The sequence below is a fragment of the Mytilus californianus genome, unplaced genomic scaffold (genome assembly GCF_021869535.1).
Source record: "Mytilus californianus isolate M0D057914Y unplaced genomic scaffold, xbMytCali1.0.p SCAF_6, whole genome shotgun sequence".
Taxonomy (NCBI): Eukaryota; Metazoa; Mollusca; class Bivalvia; order Mytilida; family Mytilidae; genus Mytilus; species Mytilus californianus.
This window is the reverse complement of record NW_026262712.1, coordinates 28,541,079-28,564,657: the sequence shown is the minus strand read 5'-3', so window position 1 is coordinate 28,564,657 and position 23,579 is coordinate 28,541,079. Positions and strand designations below refer to the sequence as shown.

The 23,579-nt window shown below is 32.0% G+C and overlaps 2 protein-coding genes across 12 annotated transcripts in view; one reads left to right on the top strand and one right to left on the bottom strand.

Annotated features, from left to right (window-relative positions):
* LOC127704926 (uncharacterized) overlaps nucleotides 1-10,972 on the bottom strand; it is a 15,629-nt gene extending 4,657 nt beyond the window's left edge. Inside the window, exons 1-3 of one of the 11 annotated variants that reach the window (XM_052209160.1) lie at nucleotides 7,699-7,740; nucleotides 1,893-2,026; nucleotides 925-1,118 (exon numbers count right to left, since the gene is read on the bottom strand). In XM_052209160.1, the coding sequence (XP_052065120.1) occupies nucleotides 925-1,097 (173 nt within the window). In that variant the 5' untranslated portion in view covers nucleotides 1,098-1,118; nucleotides 1,893-2,026; nucleotides 7,699-7,740. Of the gene's footprint in view, nucleotides 1-924; nucleotides 1,119-1,892; nucleotides 2,027-6,395; nucleotides 6,502-7,044; nucleotides 7,136-7,653; nucleotides 7,789-10,925 lie in introns of those variants that run through there. The other 10 variants (XM_052209159.1, XM_052209158.1, XM_052209157.1 and 7 more) reach the window with 10 other exon arrangements.
* LOC127704933 (uncharacterized) lies at nucleotides 10,944-23,579 on the top strand. The gene is made up of 2 exons (XM_052209173.1): nucleotides 10,944-11,077; nucleotides 20,159-23,579. Exon 2 carries the CDS (start codon nucleotides 20,532-20,534, stop codon nucleotides 21,840-21,842), a length of 1,311 nt encoding a protein of 436 aa, XP_052065133.1. The 5' UTR covers nucleotides 10,944-11,077; nucleotides 20,159-20,531; the 3' UTR covers nucleotides 21,843-23,579.

Genomic DNA, 23,579 nt, shown 5'->3' with positions numbered 1-23,579 from the left:
GTCCAGTTTAATGTCATGTGATTGTTGAAATTTGTTTTCACTTATTATAAAACATTAGGCAGTTCATTTTGGCAATGCTATTCCATGAATGAAACGAATGATTTTGTTACAACTCTGCATCAAAACAATTATACACTTTCGGAATTATATATTCTTTTTTTAAATTTTGGGTGTAATTGTAATGTTTTCTTTAAATTTAAGTAAGGTAGACAATTAATACCAATCTATTTTAATTGAGCCATTAAGGCCTTTTCACAATTGTATTTTCTTATTCTAGTTTTTTTTTTATTTTAACGCTCAAAAGATGTGTATTTTGCCAAGAAAAGATATTTATATAAGGATTTTTCCGTCTGTGTTTCTTGCTAAATCTTTTCAGAGCATCTTTGTTTTGTGAAATTCACCATGCGAAATGAATACAAAGCTTGCAAATAGTCCTTTTTAGATTATAGAAATAATTTATAAAACAAAGACAAAAGATTTTTTTGAAACATTTTTGTTTAAGGAATCAATAGCATAAATATATTAACTATTATTTTTTTAATCAAAATGTTAAGTGATGATTATTTTTGTTAGTGTCCCTTAGCATTTGAATATGTTAAGTCACAAAGTACAACTAAACAGACATTCAGGACACATGACAGTTGTTGTTTTTGTTTTGATTGAAAGTCTGATTCAAAATCTATACTAACTCCAGTAACATGAGTAAGTATTTAACACTTCAAAAATCAAAATGATATATAGTCCTAATACGTAACTATTTTAATTATAGAACTGATATTATAAATTTGATCGTCATAGTTCGTATTTATCATATATAAACATACATCAAAAATAATATGATTAGTTTTTTTTCATATTATTTTCTGCAAATGTTTAAAAGTCAAACGGACAATATCACATATTTTCATATAGACAAAACCTTACATTTTGAGGATTGAAGTTGTTTTGTGGTTTTCTGTTGTTTTTCCTTTCCGATGGAAATTTAGACATTCCTCACACAATGGTTCTGAACAGCCACTACACCATGAATGAGCTCTTTGTTCTTCTCCCTCTCTTCCACATGGTTTACACCACTCCATGTTCGAGGCGCCAGCCATAATATCTTTTTTTCCTCAGTTCTACAAAAAAAAAAGTTTTCAAATAAAACAAATATATAAAGAGATATTATAATGACTTTGGTGTACTATGATCTTAACTTGGCTGGCTACATTTATGTTGTAGGAATAGTATAAAAATTATCGTCATTATTCAAATCGCATTTATTAATTACCGTGATACAATTAGAGACAAATAGAGCAGGTTATTCATCGATAACGTTATCTTAAACAACATTTTACCGCGTATCGTCACACAGAGTACCTTAATTTTTATTGTCTCATATATGTATTTTTAAAAGGTAAAATATCAAAAATATCGAATTCCAAGGAAAATTCAAAACGGAAAGTCCTTTATCACAAGACAAAATCAAAAGCCCAAACACATCAAACGAATGGACACAACTGTCATATTCCTGATATTTCCTTATGTAGAAATTGTATATTAAACCTGGTTTTATAGCTAGTTAAACCTCTCACTTATATGACAGGGGCATAGATTTCCATTATATTGACAACAATGTGTGAGCAAAACAAACAAACATAATAGGTAAAAAAGTCAAAAATTGGGGTACAGCATATTATGTTATAATCTTAATCACTATAAAAAAATAACTATGTCAAAAAAGAAAAACAATATGAAAGACACGAATAAAAAAAATGACCATAGCACAATATTACATTTCTTTAACTGTTTTATGTAATAAAACTTCATTTTAAAAGACAATTGGATACAGCTTAATTTAGAATACAATAATATAAGGACCATTTATGCTAAATTGTAAATAATATCCTTACATCCTTAAATAATGTTTCGTCGAATCACAGGACTTTCCAGGATGTCAAAGCTACATTCCTTTTAGTTTCCACATTTGGCAATGTCACAGTTTACGATGAACATTTAACCCCCTTCAAAGCTTTTTACACCTTTTCTGAAATTTGAAAAACTGTTTTGATGATTTTAAAATGGAAGCAGTATTGGCCTTAGGTAAGTACAATTTATATACATGTATTTATATTTCAAGAACCCCGGTGTTATGTGACTACCTTTATTAATTTTAGAAATTTAGAAGAGAATCAATTGTTTTCATACGTTTCAACATGTTCTTGTTTTTGCAAAATTATTTTTGAGAAAGGTACTACAAAGAACGTGTTTTTCTTGTCGCAGTTCTAATTGATGTCCACCAGGGACGTAATACCGATATAACGTTATCAATATAAATAGTGACAGTATAAAATGTAAAAGCAGAACATTAATATTCTAGTAATTAGTACATGTATTCTGAAATGATATTCTTCCAGAAAATAGACCAAAAAAAAGTACGGAAGACGAAAGGTGCGAAGGTTATTCTGCATCCCGTGAAATAAAGACCAGTTTACTGACCAAGGTTTAATTCCTAACATCGGTTGGCATATTTATAAAGCCATGATGGCTGCAATTATAAACCCGGGGATCAGACATGCAAGCAAACCATACACTTTCATTTATGAAAGTAGCTGTTGATTATTAACACCGGCTTCTGCTAAAACTATATGTACTCATATTTAGATATACAGATTAACTTTACGGTGTTGAAACTAGAATTTCTTAGGCCAGTTTTTAAAATGTCTTTTATGCTTTGAGTCCTGCTTGATATTGTTTATGATATCAATATGAGTTGTTATATTAGCCATCATCTTTTTTAGCTCACCTGGCCCAATGGGCCTAGTGAGCTTTTCTCATCACTTGGCGTCCGTCGTCCGTCGTCCGTCGTCGTCCGTTAACTTTTACAAAATCTTCTCCTCTGAAACTACCTGGCTAAATTTAACAAAACTTAGGCAGAATCATCATTAAGGTATCTAGTTTAAAAAATGTGTCCGATTACCCCGCCTGCCATCCAACATGGCCGACATGGCTAAAAATAGAACATAGGGGTAAAATGCAGTTTTTGGCTTATATCTCTGGAACTAAAGCATTAAGAGCAAATCTGACAGGGGTTAAAATGTTTATCAGGTTGATATCTGTCCGCCCTGAAATTTTCAGACGAATCAGACAACCCGTTGTTGGATTGCTGCCCCTGAATTGATTAGTTTAATGAAATTTTGCAGTTTTTGGTTGTTGGATTGCTGCCCCTGAATTGATTAGTTTAATGAAATTTTGCAGTTTTTGGTTGTTATCTTGAATATTATTATAGATAGAAATAAACTGTAAACAGCAATAATGTTCAGCAAAGTAAGATCTACAAATAATTCAATATGATAAAAAAATTGTCAATTGACCCCTTAAGGAGTTATTGTCCTTTATAGTCAATTTTAACAATTTTTCGAAAATTTTGGTCATCTTTTACAAAAATCTTCTCCTCTGAACTACTGAGCCAAATTTAACCAAACTTGGCCACAATCATCATTAGGGTATCGAGTTTAAAAAATGTGTCCGATGACCCCGCCTCCCAGCCAAGATGGCCGACATGGCTAAAAATAGAACATAAGGGTAAAATGCAGTTTTTGGCTTATATCTCAAAAACTAATCTGCCTGATTAAAGATGTTCATCAGATTCAGATCTATCTGCCCTGAAATTTTCAGACGAATCAGACAACCTGTTGTTGAGTTGCTGCCCCTGAATTGGTAATTTTAAGAAAATTTTGCAATTTTTGATTATTATCTTAATATTATTATAGATAGAGATGAACTGTAAACAGCAATAATGTTCAGCAAAGTAGGATTTACAAATAAGTCAATATGACCAAAATTGTCAATTGACCCCTTAAGGAGTTATTGACCTTTATAGTCAATTTTTCGTAAATTTTTGTAATCTTTTACAAAAATCTTCTCCACTTAATCTACTGGGCCAAATAGAATAAGATTTAGCCACAATTTTCAAAAGGATATCTTGATTAAAAAATGTATCCCATGACCCTGTCATACAACCAACATGGGCGCCATGAATAAAAAGTGAACATAGGGGTGTACTATAGAAGTCTAAGGGAAAATTGTAAAAAAAACCAATTTCAAATGGTCACAACTTGAAAACTAATTTAAATAATGATGAGGGGTCTTCAGCAACTATTGTAAGACTACAATGGGATGACCTGCTTTTAATTTACCTACTGGGCCAAATTAAACCAAACTTGACCTCAATCATTATTAGGGTATCTAATACTATTGATTATGATTTTTACCTTACTTTACATGATTTCCAAAACAACAGTAGATACAGGTTAGCGACACAGGCTCTTGGGAGCCTCTAGTGTTTTTTTTATGTAAATACAGCTCTTCACTCATTCATTTAGAATTTAGATATGTCTATGTTGTATTGCTATCACGAACAAAATAGTCTTGACGTTTATTGGAAGGCTGTTTCACTATTTATACAAACTCCATCAAGTATTCAACACTTAACAAAAATAACATAGAGACATAATGGGTTATGTTTTAAACCAAAGACCCAAAACGTTCGTACACATCATATATCAACAAATTGAATCATTGAATTTTTCCTGAAATATAAAGACGATACCACATCAATTTATATAGACAAAACTTTAGACCTTTGTGCGACGTCCATTGACAAATTGAGTGTTTATTCAGAAAGAGAACATCAATAAAAACCATGTTTTGTACTAGATCGACACACTGAGCCGGATTTTTTACGTGCTAGCGCACAATGTGGCATTCTGCAGAAAGACATATATAGCTATAGCTACCATGGCACATTATTTTGAATCCTAGCCGAAACCATGACCTCCTGCACCTAAGGCGAACTAGCAACAGCGAGACAAACGAGCTGTTACTCAAAGACTTTGATACGATAGCTTTAACTTGTGATGTTTGCTGCTCTCCCACCAGGGTTTCGGTTCCGTCCCATATTCTATCAACGGAGCAGCCAAGGAGTGATTCACGAGTTTAATCGTTTACAAATGAATACATCTTCTGTAGGAACGAAACAAAAAAAAGATATCCCAAAATCCCGAAAAGCTTTTAATTTTCTGAAACATAAAATGCATTTAAAATATGTTTATCTAGTCCTGCCATGTTTTTACAAATATTCAGGTGCACATGTTTGTCTTAACGGTAAGCGGAAATTTTGTTGAGAAAAACGGCCATATTTATCAGTTAGAAATATGTAACTTAACTTAATTTTTTTTGTGTCTGTTAGCTAAGTTTTTCAGTCTACAACCTCTGAAAATTTCAAACCTACCCTTCCATGAAATATGTTAATAAAAGCAATTTGTGATTTATTGAAATTTCGAAATTTCACCCTGATAACCGATAAGTCATTTCTAGTTGACAAAAATCCCAAAAGACCGGTAAATGATGCTTAATAGTTGGAAGATACTTTTGTCTTTTAACATACAAATTCAATGTAAAAAGCAATAAATACCGGTACCATTTTTCCTGAACCAGATGCACATTTGAACTTGTGTCTCGCCCGTGATTGTTGCTGACGGTGTAAAAACGAAAAAAAACTAAATCTATCAGAAAAATACAGAAACTAAAATAAAAATATTTTTTCAAAGATTGCTACAGACATTTTCTCTTAACCATAAATAAGCTCTGCCAAATTTAATAAAATTCTTTGAAGAATTGACAATTTGAAAATAATTGATGTGTAACAAACTTTAACCTCTGATTCAACATGAATATTAATTTGGAAAAACTGTCTTTTGATCATAAACAAGATTTTGTCCAAAATTCATAAAAATTCCATGACGGTTTGACAAAGTTATTGATTTCTAAAAAAAACTTTAACCTCGCACTTAATCTGAATGTTAATAGTACAATAAACTAAGTCCATTTATCAGTAAATGCGGAAATAGGAAAATACATATTTTCAATACTTGGCTCTGGGTACTGTCTTTTGTTAATAAATAAGCTTCTGTCTAAATTTCATAATTTCATAATTGAAAAAGTTATTGATGTCTTTTATAAGTTTAACCCCAGCCTGAACATAAATGATGAACGCCGACGCCGACGCCGACGACTGAATATAGGATCGCCTTGTCTCGCTTTCGCGACATAAATGTCGAATTTCTCACAAAAATTAAGTTCATAATCCACCAAAAAGGACAAAAGTATAAGGATCTTAATAATTCCATGTGAATAAATTAATCGGTTTCAAGAGCTAAATTGACAGCGTGTCACCTTTACACTGGCTTCCATATTCATGAATGAAAAATTAAGGTGGTATAAAATGGAGATAATTTTTACGAATCAGAATTCTGACTGAAATTAATCAATAGTATGAGATACAGAACAGCTCTAATCTTGCCTATACCTGAATTTGATTATACATTGTTTGCGTATAAGCATAGTATACGTACGTTATAGCAAATATACACTGATCAACATATTGTCAACAGATTTACAAAACTTCATGTTGCTAATGTCCCATAATTCCTTTATTTACCTGTATCTTAGATGATGTTTTACCTGGTTGGCGAAGTATTGTTAGTTTAATCAGGTGACATATACGTGTGTTTTTTAACCTTACAGTTCGATTCCCAAGGATTTAATCTCCCCATCGAACATACACCTATTAAATTATATATCATTTCAAAGACGACACCTTGTACTATAAGAATATGCCTGTCGTAAAGTTCAGAGATGGTCATATTTCAATTAAAAACCAAGTTCAAAGGTCAACTTCAGAATCCATTGAACGTTTTCATATATTTTGTCTCATAAAAAAACTTGCACTAATTTGGTATAAGTAAGGTAAACTCTTTTCGATCAAAGCGTCAAAATCTGAAAGTTTTAAAACCTACTGGAAATTTTTTTTCAATAACTTCACGCATATATTCATTAATCTAAAATTTTATTTAGAGCTTAACATTGTTAACAACTTTGATACCATTTTCCTACTTTTAAATTTTTTAAATTTGAATTTAATTATGCATTGTTTGCGTATAAGCATAGTATACGTACGTTATATAAGATATACACTGAGCAAAATATTGTCAAGTGACTTACAAAACTTCATGTTGCTAATGTCCCATAATTCCTTTATTTACCAGTATCTTAGATGATGTTTTACCTGGTTGGCGAGGTATTGTTAGTTTAATCAGGTGACATATAAACGTGTGTTTTTTAACCTTACATTTCGATGCCCAAGGATTTAATCTCCCCATCGAACATATTCCTAAATTATATATCATTTCAAAGACGACACATTGTACTATAAGACTATACCTGTCGTAAAGTTCAAAGATGGTCATATTTCAATTAAAATCTAACTTCCAAGGTCAATTTCAGAAACCGTTGATTTTTTTAATATATTCTATCTCATAAAAAAAACTTGCACTAACTTGGTGTAAGTAAAGTAAACTCTTTTCAATCGAAGCGTCAAAATCTATAAGTTTTAAAACCTACTGGAATTTGAGAATTTAAGAGTTTAAATAAAACAAATTAAAGATTTGTCAATAACTTTACGCATATATTCATTAATTCAAAATTTTATTTAGAGCTCAACATTGTTAACAACTTTGATACCATTTTCCTACTTTTAAATTTTGTTGAAAAATTTGAATTTGATTATACATTGTTTGCGTATAAGCCCCGGTATAAGCATAGTATACGTACGTTATAGCAGATATACACTGAGCAAAATATTGTCAACTGACTTACAAAACTTCATGTTGCTAATGTCCCATAATTCCTTTATTTACCTGTATCTCTGTTGAGTTTTTACCTGGTTGGCGAAGAATTGTTAGTTAAATCAGGTGACATACACGTGTGTTTTTTAACGTTACAGTTCGTTGACCAAGGATTCAATCACCCCATCGAACATACACCTAAATTATTTATCATTTGAAAGACGACACCTTGTACTTTAAGAATATGCCTGTCGTAAATTTCAGAGATGATTATATTTCAATTAAAAACCAAGTTCAAAGGTCAACTTCAGAAATCATTGAAAGTATTCATATATTTTGTCTCATATAAAACTTGCGTTAATTTGATGTAAGTAAGGTAAACTCATGTCGATCGAAGGGTCAGCATTTTAAAATTTTAAAACCTAATGTAATTTGAGAATTTAAAAGTTTAATAAATGAAACAAATTAAAGATTTTTCAATAACTTCACGCATATATTCATTAATTCAAAATGTTTTTAGAGCTTAACATTGTTAACAACTTTGATACCATTTCCCTATTTTTAAATGTTGTTGAAAATTTGGCGTTGAAGGAAATCTTTAACCAAGATATACGTTATTTGGACTCGGATGGATAACGCTCGTGTATAATGAATCTGTTTATATTCATCTAGCGCTATTTGATGTCAATATTTTGAACTTAATGCATGAAAGGGTGGCTGCACGTATGTTAATCATAGTCAGTTATGTACTTCCGAGAAATCTAAATTCACATTTCCTTATAATGGCATATGAATTAAAGAATGTGTCTACACTGCATAAGAGATAACAACGCAACAACACACAAACAATAAAAAAACAAACAGAAATCACATAAGTGCATCTAATGTATGGCCCAATGTTTGCAAACAGTATTTAACCAGACAACACAGCGATGAACGACCTGGATTTTGGAGCTAAATTTTTGTCACAACTAACGTTTTATAACTCTTAATAATATATTGGAATTGAAAGCTCATATGCACTACTTTTTTTTCAAAGGTCAATATATAGGGCTGTGCGGCATATTTCAAAAGAGGGACGAAAGATACCAGAGGGACAGTCAAACTCATAGATCGAAAACAAACTGACAACGCCATGGCCAAAAATAAAAAGACAAACAAACAAATAATAGTACAGATGACACAACATAGAAAACTAAAGACTAAGCAACACGAACCCCACCAAAAACTGGGGGTGATCTCAGGTGCTCCGGAAGGGTAAGCAGATCCTGCTCCACATGTGGCACCCGTCGTGTTGCTTATGTTATTACAAATCCGGTAAATAGTCTAATTCGGTAGGTCACATTCGTGAAAAGGGAAGAGTATTGTAGTTACGACATAAGGAACATATCCGATATCATCTGTGAAACGGTTATTCCATAACGGTCAACCAACTCGTGATGGCGTCCGTAAAATTTACGAAGGGATGATTTCAACTTCACCATTTGGAACTCTTGGTTTAATAGCTTCCTTGTGAGCAGCAATCCTCTATCAAGTAAATCATGATAGGAAATACAAGCCCGGGAATATCGTATCAATTGGGAGATATATACTCCGTATATGCAGGCGCTGCTGGAATGTTGCTACAAAGATTTATATGCCCCGAACTTCTAAGAGTTTAAACTAAAATTCTGCATACCCCTCCCGTCACTTTGGGTCTTCCACAGATTTCAAGTTGACCGCGATTCATGTGAATGTATACTTGTTACATTCCCAAGTTATGTCTCTACGAGATAAAACATAGAGATCATATCTGGGAACCAGTAGGTAAAAAAATTACAAAATATCTATGAATATTATATATCTCCCCAAGAGAGGCGTGGTTTGTGAAACAGCTGTATTTACAAAGTGCAACCTATATTTGTTTCGCCTTACAGAAGTTTCAAACGGAAACTTTGTTATAACAAAAGTTGTTGGAACAAATATTTTATACTCTTTATTCCGTAAGGATCAAACACTGTAATATTTGTTCAAGTAGAAATGATATAACATAATATTTCTTCCACTTGGAACTTATATTATGAATAAACTTCTACTTCATTACAGATTAACTCCTAGCACTTATGCTTTTATTCTTTCAGAAATATATTTAAATTCGACGATGCAGTCAAGGTTTTTGTGGAACAGAACGCGAAAGTGAATATCGAAACGAAAACATTGGTTTAAGCACAAGCCTACAAATCATTTAAATGATATTTCAGATTCGCCTTTTCGTCAGATTTTCGTTTCATTAAAACCTGAATGTATTGACTTATACTGTTGTTTGATCTGCTTTGATTTGCAATCATTTTTCAATGGCGGTTTATTAGATTATTTTTTAAAATGATTAGTATATCATGTATATGTAGTAAATGAGCTATTCATTACGGTATGGAATTCCTGGTACAACTATCATCTAATCATAGATAATAATGTTGAGGGTTTTATGTCCAATAAACAACGTCACAAAATCAGTAAAATGGAGATTAGTTTTTCATCATCGAGTTGGCATCCCTCATAATTATATGTAATCGCCCCGAAGCTAGAGAATTAGTGTATAAGTTAAAAAAGCGGAAAATCAAAGATCGAACACCAACAACAATCTCATTGATATATAATGAAAGACATTTTTGATTTGGGACAGGTACAGGAATATATGGCGAGGCGCAAAATGTTTTGATTATTATAATGGTTACATTTGGTTCATTGGTCCAAAGCGGTCAGAAGTCATTGTCCCTTAAATATTTAAATTAAAGATTTAATGATATTTGCATTCAGATTAGTCAAACAACCATTTAATTAGATATAAACTGGTTGCCTCCTAATAATATATCCGAGTAGGTGGACATGTCTTCATGTGGACTGTTACCTTGTAAATTAGCAGGTTAAACATCCGGCTCAATGTGTCGGTTTAATATAAAGCAGAAACATATCCAGGATTCCATATAACACGTTATATACGTGTGCTTCTCGTAATGAATATGCATTCAATTTGCCGCTGCAAGTTATACATAACTATATTAGTACCGTAGAGCATCATCATCAACGATCAGCATTTGCATCAGCATCATCCAGTGTCCAAAAATATATTTCAAGATCAACTCTAGTAATAACTGATGTTTGTTTGAAAATTGCATCAAACTGCATGGCATGTTTAGTTAATTTGTTTTTGTATTTGTTTTTAAATTGACACAATACACAAAGTACATTATCTAAGGTTTACAAACACACGTATCTTACTTGATTTAACTGACAATACTTGGCCGACCAAGTAAAACCCATCGTGCAGGTAGACAAAGGAATTATGGGATATTGGATACACGCAGATTTTGTTAGTCTGTTGACAATTATTTTGCTCAGTCTGATTAAGATAAAAGTATAAGAATTTCACGGTAAGGCGAAATTAAATCTGTCATTACCATGATGTATGCAATAATATTAATTTAAGTTCATTTTAAGATTCTACTTTCGCTTTTCTGTTTACCATAGATGCATACCCTTTTACCATGATGTTTACACCAAATCTTAAACATAGAATGTGGGTTATTCTAAATAATATGCCATTAAAAGTTCTTACAATGTGCGAAATGTTTGATTCCTGATAATTGTTTATCATACTATAGTAATGAATCATATCTCAATTTCCAATTGGTTTCACTGTAAGCACTCTGTGCAAATCAAAATGCCATTCCCCAGCGATAATTTTTTAGAAACCAATGAGATCAGCATATTTTTCTTTTAATGTTTTTTACTCTTTTTGAAAATATTCCACCCTGCTTCAGCATGTTCAGGTTCTTATAAATAGTGGAGTGACAAATCAAGAAAAGAGTACTTATTTTACGACTTTAATGGACCGGCATAACTGCAGGCTGAAAATTATTGTTTTGCAAAGCCAATACCTTAATCTTATTTTTTTGCCCGGTCATAGCTATTTCCTGCGGTGCAGTTTTTCATAAAATGGAAAGGAAAAAACATGTTGAGGTTTTCATTCAAAATGCAACTCGACAACAAATTTTCTTTTGTGCCTTTTTTATAGTCCTCAAACTCTTGATTTGGCATTTTATGAAGAGTTCAAGTGTTTATTCATATTGTGAAACTGTAATTTTCTCTAGTTATCCATATTATCAACGTTTTCGCTCAGTTTTGAAAATGTGGACTTTTGTAAATTTACATTATATCGATATCTTTCAAATTTTCAAGATAAAAAGTAATAACACTTCATTTTGTAAACATGTGAGAACACTTCGGCTCAGTTCTTCAAATAATTTCACGTTTTTCGACATATTTTCAATAGATATTGTAATTCAGTGAATTTCCCAATTTCTTTCTCTAACCGATACGAATTACATCTATACTATTAAATGAGAAGACCTCATTTTGTGCGTCGCTTCTCTTCCTTCCACAATACATTAATCATCATGCCTTTGTGTCCTATAGGTACCATGCCTAGTCGCATTTGTCATCCTCGCCTATGATTATTCCGTTTGGGTTATTTTGGGAGGAAAACGAAAATAAAGGCGTCCGAAAATTGTTTCCGTCATCGGACGGACTTTTAAGTCATAGACAAGACTTCCGTTTAGGACTGTTTAAAATTACACATAATTTTCATAGGTATTTGGGGACAGGACAATTATTGTCGCTTTTTCTATATACTATGAACATACATATACTACAAATAAATGTGTATTTGCTATTTACTATCAATTCCAAGTTTAATATCATCGGCGGTCATATATGATAAAGAGATTATAGTATATGTTTGTTCACAGTATACAGAAAAACTAGAAAACAAAAACATAACGGATGTTGAAAAAAAGGGGAAGGGCTAAACAAATTGACCTGTCCCCAAGTACCTATATCTTTTGATACCTTTCCTGAAATTCTCCAGTCATAAAGTCTTTTACAAAAATTCATCCTACAACAGTTTACATACTTTCAACCACGCTCTAAATGTCTGCGATTTCGCGGGTGTGTTCTAGTTTGCTTTTAATCGTCGAATGCATCAAACCATAGTTCGTGTTTGTGTCAATTAAATATAATAGTGTGGATATTTTGTTTTATCACATGACCATTGAACAACGTTTTTCAACGTTTTTGTTTGATATTGTTTTGTCAAAAAAACATTTATCGTGTTTTTTTCAAAGTTAAAAATAGATTTTTTCTAACATTAAAAGTCAAATTGTGGCGAATAAGTGGTATTCCAGAAATACATTTACTTTTAGAAGTCTACTAATACTGAAATTTTCGCAAGCTAAAAGAAGTTGTGCTTCAAACAATTGGAATTTTGTTGAATTAAACATCTGATTAAAACAAGTAATAAACTTTCTTGTTTACATGTAACTGCTAAAGGAACCATTTATAATGCTGTGAATATAAGAAAGTAGGATGTGTACCACCGACTCAATAACATTAGTCTAGTTAGCTTGATGATGTTGATATATAAACTTTAAGGTATCACAAATCGTATAGCAAATCATACACTAGTACATGTATGGTTTTTTAGAAACGTTTACACAGCCTGATATTTTAGATGATCATACAGATAAATTTTTGATCGTTGTTCAACCATGTTGTTCTTAGTCTGTTCTGACCAGATCAATGTCCACTCCTTTTGACTGGACTTCTAGTACTTTCTGCAAGCACAATTCGTACAAACGCGACAAACATCTACGTTATACTGAAACTGATGAAGGAATAAAAATAAATTGTACAATTATCGGACAAAAACGGGATTTAGAAAAAAGATCACTCTTTTTTTACAAGAATTCCAAACCGAGGCAGTTCACTACATGACTTGCTTGGTTATGATTTTACTTAGCATTACAAAGATAAAAGTAATTGAACGATGAGTTGGATGATTTACGAGAAGGCTTCTCATTGCCTCAATAGTTTCATCCACGAAGACGTGCTTGTTCACCAACATTCTTTGTCATGTCTTTTCTTTATGAAATCTGCTGTTGCTTCCTATTACACGATTTGACAACATTTAAAAAAAACATTGTGAAAAAAATCAATCGTTGTACGGCAACAAAAAGGGGAACGAGAATCAAATGTTGGGTTCAGTAGTTCAATCTAAATTGTTGAAGCCGTTCGAGCAAATGGCCATTTAAAACCCGAAAAAAATACGTCAAAATTGAAACTGAAATTAAGACAACAATCATAAATGAAAACAAAACATAACATGCAGCCTCTTCAGTAGATCCTAGTTGAACGCAGTCCTTAGACATATCCAATGGGACTTACCTATATCGCTACATTGAAAGAAGGTGGTCATTATAAAACAGAAGGGAGCATGTAATGTTGACATCAATGCTGAGACTATTGATGGTTAAAAATAGACTTTTACTGCATAGCTACGACTGTCTCTTAGTATAAAAACCCACAGCAAACGCTATTCTAAGTCCTTTAAGGTTAAACTTGAACTAGAAAGATCTGTGACGCTGGATGATTCTAATACCAAACTTATGGAATGCTGACCAATCGATAAGATACAAAAAACTCCTAGCTAATGGGGACATTGAGTTTTGTTTGAAGGAAAACATAGATACAACTGACATATATTGGATATTTCTCCGACTTATTTCAAGAAAAGCTTATGTCCAATTCCCATTTTTGAAGAAAATTCTGAAAAAATTGTCCACAATTGTTTCAGAAGGCTATCATAATTCAAATTTGAAGATGCGTTTCTAATCTTTGCTCCGGTCATAGACACAAACCCTAGCAACATGGCAACAACTATTGTATATACCACTATAAAACAATGTTTAGATATGTTCAGCAAAATGCTATACAAACTTATATTGTTGCCCTACAAGAAAAATGGTCTATGTCAGACTTTATATACTCCAACATTATAAGAAAAGGAGGATTTCATGGGCTTTCATCTTTTATACATCAACAGTTGGTAAATTATTGGTTTTAGCTGAGCTATTTGGCCTATATGTTGACTCTGAAATTTATGCTCGAAATACAGTAACAGTTTCTAATTTTCGAACAGTTTAATCGTGGTGTTCCAGAATTAACACTGCTATAGGAGGCTTTCATGATTCCTTCATTCAAAACATTTTTCAATTGACGCATATACATTAATTGTATAAAAAGCATTGAACCAAACGTATGAAGGTGTTCATTGACTGTCATAATTTAATATTTTGTCTCATCCAACTGAAAACATTGAAGATTTGTTTACTATTTTTAAAAACCATACATGTGTTTGAAGAATTGAGAACACATACCGGTTTTCTTCGAGGGACCTATGTCATCGGAGATTCTTCAAGACCTTATTTTTACATACAAGGGTAAAGAGCTTGAAAGAAAAGCTGTGTATGCAACACATAAAATTTGGCTTGTACAAGTATTTAATCGTGTTCACGGTATGTGAAGTAGGAATCATCTTACTCGCCAAGCCATTTCTGAAGAAGACGGTGATGAAAAGGATGTCTGAACAATATATGTTAAGTCGGAAATCTTGGAAAAATTATTGTACAAATATACTACTGTATATAACTCATGAAGTGTGGATACCACTTTAACTGTTCGGAATGTTTAAACCCAAGGATCAATAATGAGAAGCCCGGTGTTCGAAAAATGTTGTGCACTTTGCACACTTTGCATGTTAATGCACCCTTGCAGCAACATTATTCTGAGGGGGTCCATGGTAGGTTGCTGATGTCAAAATTCCTACCCTTACAATCTCAATATTTATAACAGAAAAAAATATAAGCTAACCAACAGTACTTCATTTAAACAATTTTACTCAGTTACATAGTGAAATATTTGCCGCTGGCAACCAGTATTTAATTAAACAGAAACAAAATTTTCTTCGATTCTTTTTATGAAACCGTAAAGTTCAGCAATATATCTTTAAATGTACATGTAATGTTGAAAATATCAATTGAAAGCAATTCCCTGTTTCGTCTTTTGTCTTTCTCTTGTTGCCAATCTGAATTTCTGAATGAAAATAGGCATTTGGTGATTACATATTTTTCAAAATGACTCCAAAATAAATTGCTTTTATTTACTTTTTCATTAAAAAAGTATTTTCTTGCCTATTTTACAATTCAGATATTATTTTCTGACTTTTTATAACCCCTCGTGAAATTTTTTTACACTAATGAAATCTCGATTATCGAACTTTGACCTCAAATTTTAGAAAATTGCACAATTCTTCGACTCTACGACCAGTCAAAAATTAAAGTTGAACATTTCTCTAAACTGACAATCTTAATTAAGCCTGCAGGCAGGGTGGTCTATTAAAGTTGAAAAGGAGTAGGTTCGATAAGGCCCTAAAATGGCCTCTATTTCTAGCTAAAATTTTAAATTAGATTTAATTGACCAATATCACAATGAATCATAGCTAATACAATGACTAGATAGAAAATATGTCTTTTTGTTGAAAATTTACGTACTTTCGTTCTATTCATGACGTCACAAATAGCACTCATTTTGATTTTCCACGAAAATGCAATGAAAACGGGTAAGGTTCCATTGATTTCTAAGACAGGAAACATAGAGCGCAGGCGTCGACAGAAAAAATCTTTTAACATAATCTTTGTTATGACATTTTACACATCGGACTTAAATATTTAGTTTGTCGAAGCCTGCGCTCTTTGTTTCGTAGGCCTTAATTTGGTTGAGATCAGTACGATTTTGTCAAATTTTGCAAAAATCTCTATTTTTGACCTATTTAGGATGTAAAAATCAACGCTCCTAAGTACAACTCATTTTGCACATTTTTTTCTGTGATAATCTACTTCTCTCTATATTCAGAGTTCACAAATGGTTAATAGAATTTAAATAAATCATAGAAACACAAATATCAAAGCATAAAAAGCTGTCAGATAGAAAGTCAGCATGCCTTAGGCTTAAAAATGGAAACTGCTTTAAAATGCTTATTTTAGCCGTATAATGTCAAAATGGGACATTTTAACAGAATTTCTTACAATTAAAAATGTAAATCCTTTACTATTGTTGAGTTTGACAAATTGAAACCAGCAAACCATTCAGGGACGTTGCCAAAGTACAGAATCTACATTTCCTGAATTCATCTCTTAGTATAGAAAGACTTTACCAATTCTATTAAAAATTTGCATGACCTAAGCTTAAGGAATTATAAGATAGTTGGCCAAGTTTCATGGCCACAGGATATATATTATAGAAACTATGGCCATTTTTAGATTGAAATTTGAATGTTTAATTTTGATGTTTAAATCAAAAAATTTCGACTATCAAGATTTGGGCTTAAAAAATCAAATATTGAAAAAAATTGCTTTTTAAATGCTCTTAAATATAAACCATTAAGTATTAAAAGCAACTGATAACTGATTTTATTTATCAGATTTATTACAATTATTCAAAAGTCAAATTTATATAAGCCTGTGCCTGAAAATAGAGATTTTCGAATTAAGGGGAGCCTTACATAAACATACATTTTTTTCAACCAATTTGAAGTTTTTAAAGTTTTTTTTTATCATAAATCATTCTTCCATATATATTCAATGTTCTTTAAATGGAAAGAAAATTTACATAAAGCATACCAAATAAGTATAAAACGGTCTAAGGCTATGTAAGACTGAACATTATTTATAGTCAATTTAGGCCGTAGCACATATTTACATATAAAAATGCATACAGAAGCTATAAAAAATAGAAATTTGTTACTTTTTGCTCATTTCTATGCTAAGATGTCATGACACAAGAAGTCTAATTGCAAAAGGACTCTTGTATTCAATTTTTTTTGCAGACAGTACGGTCTGGTGCACAGTTTTTTCACTTTTTAATGGAAAACTTTCATGTAGATTTAGTCTCAACTGGCATATATTTGAACCACATACTATCCTACAGAAGAAAATAAAGGTAGTATATGAAATTGATAAGGTGCACAGATCATTGTCAAGTGCTTTTTTTTTACAGATTTAGTAAAATATTAATGATGGACTACACATTTTATGTACAAAGCTCTTCACATTTCACATACATTAAACAGGCAGTTCCACTAGGGCCTAAATACAACACATTTTGCACATTTTTTTCTGTGATAATCTACTTTTCTCTATATTCAGAGTTCACAAATGGTTAATAGAATTTAAATAAATCATAGAAACACAAATATAAAAGCATAAAAAGCTGTCAGATAGAGAGTCAGCATGCCTTAGGCTTAAAATGGAAACTGCTTTAAAATGCTTATTTTAGCCGTATAATGTCAAAATGGGACATTTTAACAGAATTTCTTTCAAATAAAGATGTAAATCCTTTACTTTTGTTTTGAGTTTGACAAATTGAAACCAGCAAACTATTCAGGGACGTTGCCAAAGTACAGAGTCTACATTTCCTGAATGCATCTCTTAGGCCCGCGAACTCAGTTATTTCGTAGTGCATTTCTTTTAGACAATAAAGTCAAATTAAAAAAATCTCACCTGCTCTATCTCAAAAAGATTTTTACAGTGTAGTGTACTACAATTGGGACAAATAATATCAAAATAACAGAGAAGTCTACTAGCTTTAACTCAAAATATTGACAATTCTATGTTAAGGGGGTCTAAAATTCAGTTTGACAGCTTCAGAAATACTTGTTTTTGACCTTTTTTAACTACTTAACATAAAGATTCAGCACCCAAATTTCTTTAACATGTAATTTAATCTCCTTACTTAATATTTCATACATAGAATATAAAGAAATAAATTTGGAAAGTGTATGAAAAAAAAATTGCAAGTGATACACTGTCCACACTAGGGAAATAAGAGATTTAATTATCCGGTGTCAAATTATAGCTAAAGTAACAGTGATTCCAAAAATGAAATGTTTTGATGAACTTTTGTTTGCAAAAAGGGAGATTATTTGCCACAACTGCTTCATATAAAATCATTTTCCAGTTTCATATAATAGGTTAGCTTTCACTAGTTCCAAATATATATGGTTTTATGAGCTTAAACTTGAAATAAGTGCAAACAATGGTTCAGTACAATGTCATTTCTGGTTGACAATTTTCAAAGGCGTATGTTTTTAACGTTATGCAAAGACCTTTAGATTATATCACATATCGGTATGAATTTTAAACAAAAATCTAAATCTTAAACATCACATTGACATTTAACGTGACAAAATAAAAATATCAAAGGTCTCTACTTTATATGGTTTATGAGTTATATTACAATACATCTTATTTCAAACATTCCAAGGAAAAAACTACTATACTTTGTCGCCATATCATTTAGACCTAGGTAGGTTGCAACTACAATTTGAAGAAAAAACACTTTTGTCAATGTCTTTTACTGTTTCTTAGAAGTAGCGATAGCAAGTAAAAGCCAAAATTTAGAAAATGACCTTGAGCTGTGACTTTTACTTCATTTATTTTTTGCTGGACCTAAGCATCCAAAAAGCCCTCAGGTCTCCATCAATTGCGGTTTACCAGTTACAATCACATGTCACTTATGTCGATTACATTAAGGAAAACTCTCAAATGGAGTTTCCGGATTGATTCGTTCAAAACTATTTTATATCATAAGAGCAATTTGGAAAAACAATTTTGTCGGTTTCTTAAACGGTTACGAAGGAGTAGTGGTAACAAGAAAAAATGTTCGGAGATATAACTCTTTCAAAAACAATGTTCATTTAAACAGGGTCAGTTTCGAAAGCGCATTTATGCGACTGTCATACAAGTAAGAGGTTTAGCTAGCTATAAACCAGGTTTAACCCACCATTTTCTACCTAAGAATATGTCTGTACCAAGTCAGGAATATGACAGTCGTTGTCCGTTCGTTTGGAGTGTTTGAGCTTTTGATTTTGCCATTTGATTAGGGACTTTCCGTTTTGAATTTTCCTCGGAGTTCAGGACTGTTGTGATTTTACTATTTACTGTAAAATATCATTATACCAAATATCTTATTTCATGCGAAACAAAAATTACATTTTGGCATAAAAATATCCGAACATGCTCTAAAGGTCTTTTCTTATACTATTCAGAACAATTTAAAAAGGTCTTTTAACAGGAAAGTGGCAAGACGTAGTTAACAAACATTGGACTGAAGTTTGCAAAATGTAGAGATAAAATATATACATACAAATCCTATATTGCTTCCATTTTTAATAAATGAACATATCTTCTCAGAGATGACAGATGGCTATTTTTTCACATTAAACTCTGAAATTGAAAATTGTGAAATTTTAAAAGAGATGCAAAATGAACGGTAGATTAAACATCCTGGTAAGTCTCATTAATTATAATTGCAAATTCCAGGAAAAATATCAACTTGAATTAGGCATAAATGCTCCTTGTATTACATTATTCAAGCTGTGTACAAACTTTCAAAAAGGTTTAAGACATGTAGTACAATGTATAGGTAAATACAAATTGCCATGATGCTAGTATTAGCTCGAACAGATACATCTTGTTTAATAAATTCATGCAAATAGAACGCAGTCAAGCGAAAATTATCTTTATACATTAATGGAAAATATACATCTTTTCTTGTAGAACTGCAAACAAATAAATAGATTATGGCTGGCGCCTCGAATATACAGTGGTGTGAACCATGTGGTAGAGATGGGGAAAACCAACAAGCACATTCCTGGTGTAGTGACTGTTCTGAACCATTATACGGAGAATGTCTAAAGTTCCATCGAAAAGGGAAAACAACATCGAATCACAAAACAATCCCGATTCTTGAAGCGGAAAAGTTGGATTTTCGGTTTTAAATATTTCAGAAACCTGTCATATTCATGATGACCAGAACATTTCTTTTTTTTGCCTACAACATGATACAATCTGCTGCGCTTTTTGTTTACGGGAATCGCATAACGCGTGTAAAGATGTAGAGTCAATAGAAAATGCGTCGAAAGGCGTGAAAATGGGAACAGCGATTGATGATTTACAACATCGAATGTCAGAATTTTCGCTTATGATAGGTAAGATACTCAATGTATACGAGAATAATTTGAGTTCAATATCTGACCAGAGAGACGAATATAAAGAAAAAATAAGAAATGTTCGAAAAGAACTTAACACATACTTGGATGAGCTGGAACAGGAAATCGATACAAAATTTGATACCTGTAATGAAGAATGCAAGGGCGAAATAAAAAAGCACATTAAAGATCTGACCGCAAGAAAAAACAAGTCGGAATCCTGGCAAACTGCCATAGAAACGTTAACAGAACATACTTCCGAAACAAGAATCTTTGCAGCAATCAAAACCATAGACCTTTTACAAGTCGAAGAAGAAATGTTCTTGTCAAAGTTTCAAGAAGGTTTGGTAGAATATAACCTGCGCTCGTCCCCGTTTGAATTTATAGAAAAGATTAAACCAATCTTAGCTACACTATCCAAATTAAAAGTGGAGAAGATCAAAACTACAGTTCAACACCCACTGAATGTCCAACAAGTTCACGCCTATAAAGTTCAACAAGGAAAACACCAACTTCTTCAAAATATTAGGTGTTCTCAGTTGGAAATGAAAGTGTTGAACAAAGCTTCTTTTACTATGAATAATCAGATTGTTTTTAATGGTTCTCCGTTTCGTGTTTATGACATTACTAGCTCCAATGTCCACACAATAAATGTAGGTTATAGCTCATCAGACGTAACTTGTAATGTGACAAATGATGTGTATGCATCTTTTCCACCTATAGGTGTTTACAATATTGACATTAAGAACTTAAAAGAAGGGCCTCGTATAAACAAGGAAACTTCTACAGAAAATGCTTATAGACGGGTCAAGGTGAATAATGCATTAATTTATTCAAATGTCGAAAACGCTATCGTACTTTTAAGTCAAGATGGAACTGTTGTCAAGACTTTGCAATGTAAAATTACTCTTTTATTTATATGCGTTGATAACCGCGGTGGAATGTTCATTTCTGATGGCAAATCAATTATACATATGACAGAAACTGGTTCACACAAAGAAATTCCCACCAACATGAAAAGTGACCATGAGATCAGAGGACTAGACGTTTCTGAACAAGGACAGTTATATGCATGCATTTGCCACAACGAAAAAGGATCAGTTGTGCAAATAAACACGACTACAGGATACAGGGAACCAGTTTTAGAAAATCTTGTAACCCCACGTCACATCTCTTTTCATCCAACCAAGAATATTTTTCTCATTATTACTGATAAAAGCAAAGAATGTTCAGTTTATCAAATCAGAAATTAACATGAACTTAAATTTGTTGTTTTAGCGTAAAACCTATAACAGTCTGTTTGTTATGTCAATTGAATTGTATCCAATTTATTGAATCGCAAATTGCAACAAAGAAATTATTTTCATTCTACTAAAACATTTGATTGATTACTTGTTGTTAGTCTAACATACATTGACATTTCATTAGTTATCATTCATATCAGTGCAAATGTACAATACATAAACAGGTTCTGCAATTGATCAAACAGGGGTTACGGGCTGGAAACTTCGACAGCAATAGCTAAATGAGAGTATATCAGAATTTAATAATCATTTTACGACGCGAAAAGTTATCTGATAACAAACAAGACCCCTATAGCCATGATAGCTTACTTAGGGAAAAGATATCAACTATATATAATGAAAAATACATTCACCGACATTATTCATTATTCTGTTTTGCATTTATTTCCAGCAGTAAACATCTATTTTAGCTGCATCTGATGTATTAGAATTAGTGTCGCTGCAATGTTTCTCCCGACAGAAAAATCAACTTTGAAACTTAAACCAGAGAGTTAACAAACCATATAAGAATAAGCGCTACAGATTAGAGGGATGTCTTTTAAAAAAAAAATGTTTTTTTATGAATCTCCATGTAACATGCATGGTGTTATATAAATATCCCCACCTTAAATTTTGAGAGATTGAGTCTTGATTTTTTATTTATGTTTGTGTCTCTTGGCCTTAGAAGGGTGAAATAGGCGAACAACCTAGTCATTTTAATCATTGCAAGACCTCGAGACCTTCGGTTTAGTTTGTACATATGTAACTTATCTAAATTCAATACCATTCTACAAGTTGTTGACATACAATTTGATCATCAAGGGTAATATACGAATTCCAAGTTTTTCACTTCTCCGAAAGTGTTATCATACGAAACCTCAAATTTGAAAAAAAAATTGAACATGTTTTATATTTTTGAATAGGTAAGTTTTACTCTAAAAGAAGCGAATGTGAACTTTGTTTTTAAAAAGAAAATCCTCCAAATGATCAAAATCGTCATAAATGTACCGATGTTTAATTATTGGCTTCCAAGACACTAATTCGCCGATGTTTTCCCGTATGCAGTGACGTATCAACGAGACCTGTCGTTTTAACTTCGGCCACCGCACTGCGCAAGTGCGAGGGGAAAACTGTCATGAAAGAATGTAAACACATGTGCTTTTGAAGGTAAATAGAAATATCAGATTCTTAAGGAACAAATTTAATACAACAAATCATTAAACAACTCTTAAGGAATAGCTTGATTAACAAATGGGAATACATGGGAAATATAACAACAAATGTCATGGCTCTTTCTTTTCATTTATCTGTCATGCTTTCCACGTGCACTTTTTTTTTTAATGTTTATCAATGTCAGGATCCAGTAAACTTCGGCACTAAACTCGAAAATTAATCAGCTTGCAATCAACAACAACTGAATGAAATAGTATTTGTCAATAGTAGATTATAGATGTTTAATAAATATAAAACAAACGTGCATGCAAGACTTTTAGTTAAGTTTAGTATATATTGATGCATTGGTTATAATTTCGACAAACTCAAAATTTCTAGAAACTCATTTCATATGACTTTAAGGAAAAACAAATATAAAGGAATAAAAGATTACATTTTGTGTCGTTGGGTTGCTATCTAATTTATGATACCTAATACATGCACTTGTATTCATAAAAAAAAGATGTTTGCATTAAAATCTAATCATCATGATCA

Excerpts from the sequence above, each read along its gene's own strand:
- LOC127704933 (XM_052209173.1), top strand. The coding sequence starts at position 20,532 with ATGGGAACAGCGATTGATGATTTACAACATCGAATGTCAGAATTTTCG.